The sequence below is a fragment of the Marmota flaviventris genome, chromosome X (genome assembly GCF_047511675.1).
Source record: "Marmota flaviventris isolate mMarFla1 chromosome X, mMarFla1.hap1, whole genome shotgun sequence".
Lineage (NCBI taxonomy): Eukaryota > Metazoa > Chordata > Mammalia > Rodentia > Sciuridae > Marmota > Marmota flaviventris.
This window is the reverse complement of record NC_092518.1, coordinates 46558350-46564349: the sequence shown is the minus strand read 5'-3', so window position 1 is coordinate 46564349 and position 6000 is coordinate 46558350. Positions and strand designations below refer to the sequence as shown.

The following is a 6000-nucleotide window of genomic DNA, read 5'->3' as shown; positions in this document are numbered from 1 at the left end:
AGCAAACAGACAGACCCAGCACTTTGGTATGTTTAGTTTCCATTCATCTTACAGCTGGATGAGAGGAAAAAGGGAAGCATGGAACTGGCCCTTCTCCAGGCAAGATGCCAGCCTCAGCTCTTGGACAATCCTGGCTTGTGTGGGCTTCAATGCCACATTCAGAGCCTTCCACACCCTTCAGGATGGTCCCTCCCTCTCAAGAGAAGGGATACCTGGAGTTTTAAAAGAGCAAGGGTTTGGAGATCAGGCTCAGACCTTCTGGAAGTGAACAGCAGACCTAGACCAGAAGTGGCACTATGTCTGAGTGGAGGTACCTCATCTGTGTCAGCTTTTTGCTGACCATTTTCCTTGAATTGACATGCCAGGGACCTCCTGGCCCCTCTTCATCAAGCACAAAGGTCAGTTCTGGAATGAGGGAACAAAGCTCTGGGATTTGTGAAAAAAAAATATGTCTTTGTGGGGGAGTAGGGGAAGCTGTTCAGTCTGTTTCTTCAGTCCTATGACTGAGAAACTAGGAACACAGAAGCATTACTATTTGCTGAGTACATGTCAGGTGCTATACCAGGGGTCTTAAAGTTACTGTTTCAATTAATCCTCAGAGCATGTCTATAAGCCAGGCTCTATTATTATCCCCATTTGTTAAAAAAAAAAAAAAAAAAAGAGAAAACAGATGTTCAGAGGTTAAGACACAGGAAGTGGTAGAAAGAGAATTTGAACATAGGTCCATCTGATCCTAAATATCCTCCATTTCCCACTGCCCCACTCTGGAAATAAACTGTGTATTATGTGTGGATAGGCAGAGGGATCATAACTTCAGAAAAGGTGAAGAAGAAGATATCTACTGTGGGACCTCAGTCTCTGAGCCTCAGTTAACACATTTGTAAAATGTGGACAATAATAGCATTTAGATCATATGGCTGATGTCAGGATTAAATAAGATAATGAATGGCAAATGTGTATTGTGCTTGCAGTGCACAATTGCACTTATGAAATGTAATTCTTTACACCTGAGCTCTTAAAGAGGAAAGACTAAATGCCTTATACAGAGTAGAGCTCAATGAACGCTGATGTTCTGTTATATTCTAAAGTGTTGTTAGTGTTGTATACATTCTAAAGTGAAATCATGGACCAGCAGCATCAGCATCCTCCTGAGAGTATGTTAGAAAGGTGGACTCGGGCCTTACCCCAGACTAGCTGAATCAGAATCTGCATTTTAACAGGATACCTAGGAGGTTTGTGTACACATTAAAGTTGGGGAAGCACTTGTGCAGAGGTCTTTTGATTCTTAATCTTCTGTGACCCTTTGGTTCTGAGATTTGCTAAAGCTTACTAAACTATCAAGAATGTCCGCTAAAGAAATGATAGAGGCCACGTTCCCCTTCTGGGCCTCAACTTCCCCAATGTACTCTGAGACCAGTCCATGAACTTTGGGACCTCAAGTACTATCTACCTAAGCCAAAGATTAAATTTACCTAATGCTCCTCCTGTCTTCTTTCTCAGCTGTTGATGACGAGCTACTCCATACGCTCCACCGTGGTATCTCGCTATGCCCACACCTTGGTCACCTCTGTTCTGTTCAATCCACATGCTGAAGCCCACGAAGCCATCTTTGACCTGGATCTGCCTCACCTTGCTTTTATCTCCAATTTCACTATGTAAGTCTGGTTCCACTTCATTCATTTGAGCATACATTCTTTTGCTTGTTCTTTCAGTAGAACATGGTAATTGCGAGAATGCACTCTGAGATCAGACTTCTTGAGTTTGAATCCTGGCTCTACTAATTATGGGACTCAAGACAAGTTACTTTACTTTGGAGTTTCATTATATGCATATATAAAATAGGGATAAAATTTGAATCCACTTTCAAGGGTTAACTGAGTTAATATATGTGGAAATTTACACTAAAATCAGTGTCAGGTACATAATAAGTACTTGATAATATTAACTTTACTTTTTAAATATTTATTTTTTAGTTTTTCGGTGGACACAACATCTTTATTTTATTTATTTTTATGTGGTGCTGAAGATTGAACCCAGTGCCCCGTGCATGCCAGGGAAGCGCACTACCGCTTCAGCCACATCCCCAGCCCTAACTTTACTTTTTAAACAATAATTTCCTGATGTTGACTATGTGACTTGCACTTTGGGTACAACAGAAAGAAGAAGATGGATTGCACACAGTCCCTGCTCCCAAAAAGCACTGTCTAATGAGGTACATGAAAAAGAAACAGATGATTTTAATAAAGTCTGCTATAAAGAAAGAGAAATATAAATGTGGAATGGTAGGAAGGTGAGACCCAAAAAGAGACAGTGGTCAGTTTCCTAACCCCAGTCAGCTGGATAAAACCGCTGAGGTATAACACCTAAACTGAAGCTTGAAATATGAGATGTTCACCAGCCAAACAAGGTGAAGGCATGGATGTGGACTCAAGGAATAAACACACAGATGTTCCCCTCATTAGGAGAACTGCATGTACTTCTATGCCGCTGGAACATAGGGTACCAGCAGGAGGTAGAAGAATGGTCAGAAATGAGCACTGAGAGGTAGGAAAAGATTAGGCTCTGGAAGGCTTCCGATGTTAGAATGAGCACTTGGGTTTTACTTATGGTCTCCAGACTATCTTATGTGTTTGTGTATCAAAGACAAACTTGGTCATATATGCCCAAAATATGTTTATTTATTAATGTATACATTATATAAATATATTTTATAGCAATGATATTAAGTACTCTATAAATAGAGGGCTAAAATCGTTCCACTCCCTCCTGATTTGTCTGTAGCATGCCTAGGGGCATGTATACCTCACTTTGGAAATAATTGTGGCCCATAATGATGAGACATGGTAGGATTATAAGCAAGAAGTGACAATAATGAAGTAGGGATATGCTGAAGGGGTCAGTCAGGAAGTTGGGAAACTGAGTAAGGAAATAGGGACAGAGTTCATGTGGAGGCTGGAACACTACAGTGCTGGTAGAATTTGAGAAACCAGTGGAGGAAGAAATAACCTGACTGTATGTGGGGAGTAAGTAAATATAGACAGGCTCTACATTTTGGGGGGGAGTCTTGTCATATCTGGTAGGTGACAGGACCTTCGCTAAGGTGATAAACAAGAAAGGAGGAGCAGGAAAGTGAAAGCTTAGAGGAGGCCTCATAAGCCTATGTAACACCCTAGTGAATTATAAAAAAAAAAGCCTCTGACTTTGAGTGTAAACACTCTCAGACCTGAAAGATTAGCGAGCCCCACAGTCAAAATCTCTGCCCTTGATCAGCCACCCTCAACCCTGTTAGTGGAGAGAAAGTTCTCATGCCATAAACAATCTGTATCATCAACATCCTCTTATGGCTGCTCTGCAGAGTAGCTAAGTTAGAGAAGGGGATCAGTGGGGAATCAGAGGCATGAAGTACAGGGGAGAGGCCCTGAGGTACTCCAGGAGGGTTTCCTGGAAGCAGAATTTCCATATGGGTAAGATTTGAAGGGACCAGGATCATTGCATAAGGGGGACCAACAGAACCAAAGGGGGATTTAAAAAAAAAAAAAAAGCAGGAATGGTATGGAGTATGGGGGCTAACTCAAAAAGTTGGCAGTCAAATGATACAAGGGCCAAACAGTCAGGCAGAATTTGGATTTTTGCTTCAATAGAAAAAACACCAGAAAAATTTTTAAAAATTAAGCAAAGCAGGCTGGAGGAAATGTTCTTGGGCAGACTCTGTGGAAAGTATGCTGGCTGGAGGCAGCACACACACACAGAGGCCCCAGTGTGCTGCTGCCAGAGCAACTCCACCCTACACCCCCACACCCCCCAAGAGACCTTGGGACCCTGCCAGATTGGCCCACCCCCACACTAGTCCAGCCACGGCAATACTGTTTCAGCTACTTAGAAACACTCCTCGCCTGAGTGGTCTCTTCTGCCAGTTCTATATCCTCCCCCCCTGGTGTTCCTGGAAGCTGCTTCCTTGATCAATCTTTCTCAACATCTGTGCCTCAGTTACTCTATTTGTGAAACAGAGACTGCTGTGTGATCTCATTGAGCTTTCTATTCAAAGCCTTGATTCTCTAGGCCTGCCCAAGCACTCTAACCTTCTCTCCATGTACCTTCTCTGCCCCTCTGATCTTCTATTCCCTGAAACACACTGTGTTTCCTTACTGTCTTTCTGGGATGCCCAGACTGCAAACAATAATTGAGTGCTTATTGTATGCCAGACTATATTCCAGGCACCAAAGATACTACAGCAAATAAGAAAGACAAAATCCTTGCCTTCAGGGAGCTCACAGTCTCATAGAGAAGACAGACATGGAAAAAATAAATATGTCAGTTTGTAGATAAGAAGTACCCTAAAGAAACAGAAATCAGAATAAGATACAGAGTGAATGAAGGTGCTGTTTTAGAGTAATCAAAGATGTCTCTTTAAGGAACTGACATTTGAACAAAGATCTTAAAATAGAGAGGGTATGTGGGGCTGGGGCTGGGGCTTAGTGGCAGAGTGCTTGCCTAGCACTGTGAAGCACTGGGTTCACTCCTTAGCACCACGTACAAAAATAAGCAAATAAAATAAAGGCATGCTATCCATCTACAACAACAAAAAATAATTTTAGAAAAGAAAGGGTGTGAAAACTTGCAAAGATCTGGATGAAGAACATTCCAGGCAAAGGGAACAGTAATTGCAAAGGCTCTGAGATAGGAGTATGCTGAACAAGCTCAAGAAATAGCCAGGAGTGTTATTTACTACAACCAAGAAATAGAAACACCTTAAGCTGATGAATGGATAAAGAAAATGTGGCACTCATATACCATGAAATACTACTCATCCATAAAAAAAATGCAATCCTGTCATTTGTGACAACATGGAAGGAGCTGGAGATCATTGTGTTGAGTGAAGTAAGTCAGGCACAGAAAGACAAGTATTTACATGATCTCATGCACCCGTGAAATCTAAAAAAGTTGATCTTGCAGAAATTGAAAATAGAATCATGGTGACCAGAGGCTGGGTAGAGTAGACTAGGGGAGGGATGAGGGAGTGTTGATCAATGGGTACAAAGTTACTTTTACACAGGAGCAAGAAGCTCTGTGGTACTGTTGCACAGTATAGTGACTACAGATAACATTATGTACTGTATATTTCCAAAAATATTTTGAAAGTTTTCATCACAAAGGAATAATAAATGCTTGAGAAGATAAATGTTTCACTTGATTTAAACATTACACAATGAATACACCCATTAATATGAACAACTTTTATGATTTTATGTATTTCTTTAAAATAAATTTAACTTTATCAAAAGAAATAACAAGGAGGCCAGTGTGGCTGGAACAAAATGAGTGACAGAGTATGAGGAGGTGCCATTAGAGAGGTGACAGCAAGCCAAATTGTGTAGGATCACAGCGGGTGCAGTGAGGAGTTTGGTTTTTACTTTGAGTGGGGATGGAAGCCACAGAGAGTTTTGAGCAGAGGAAATACGTGGCCTGATTTAGGATTAACAGGATCTCTGTGACAGCTATGACAACAGACTACAAGGAGCAAGGGTTTAAAGAGGAAGGCCTGTTAGTAGGTTACTGTATTTACCCAAGTAAGAGACATTGGTAGTTTGAACCAGGGAAAGAATTGTGGGGGTCATGAGAAGTGGTCAGATTCTGGATATATTCTAAAAATAGATCTGAAAATCCCTGATGGATTGGGGAGTCAAGCATGGCTCTAAGATTTGGTGGAGTAACAATTTCCTGAGATAAGGAAGACCTGGGAAGGAGCAGATTTTGAAGGTGGGGGGAGAAACTAGGAGCTCAGTTTGGAGTATGTTAAGCTTGAGGTTACAATTGAACATTCTAGTGGAGATGTCAAGTAAGCAATTGGATGTATAGTTCTGGAGTTCAGGGGGACAGATCCACCCTGGAAATACATTTGGGAGTCATCTGGTATAAATAGCATTTTAAACTTCTTCTTCTTTTTTTTTTTTTTTTGGCAGTACTGGGGATTGAGTCCAGGGGTACTCTACCAGTGACTCA

At 41.4% G+C, this 6000-nt stretch overlaps 1 protein-coding gene across 1 annotated transcript in view; it reads left to right on the top strand.

Annotated features, from left to right (window-relative positions):
• The first annotated feature begins 296 nt into the window (after nt 1–296).
• The window catches only part of Itih6 (inter-alpha-trypsin inhibitor heavy chain family member 6), a 28464-nt gene continuing 22760 nt past the window's right edge, over nt 297–6000 (top strand). The window contains 2 exon segments of the mRNA XM_027950164.2: nt 297–398; nt 1501–1655. Coding sequence (XP_027805965.2) covers nt 297–398; nt 1501–1655 — 257 coding nt within the window.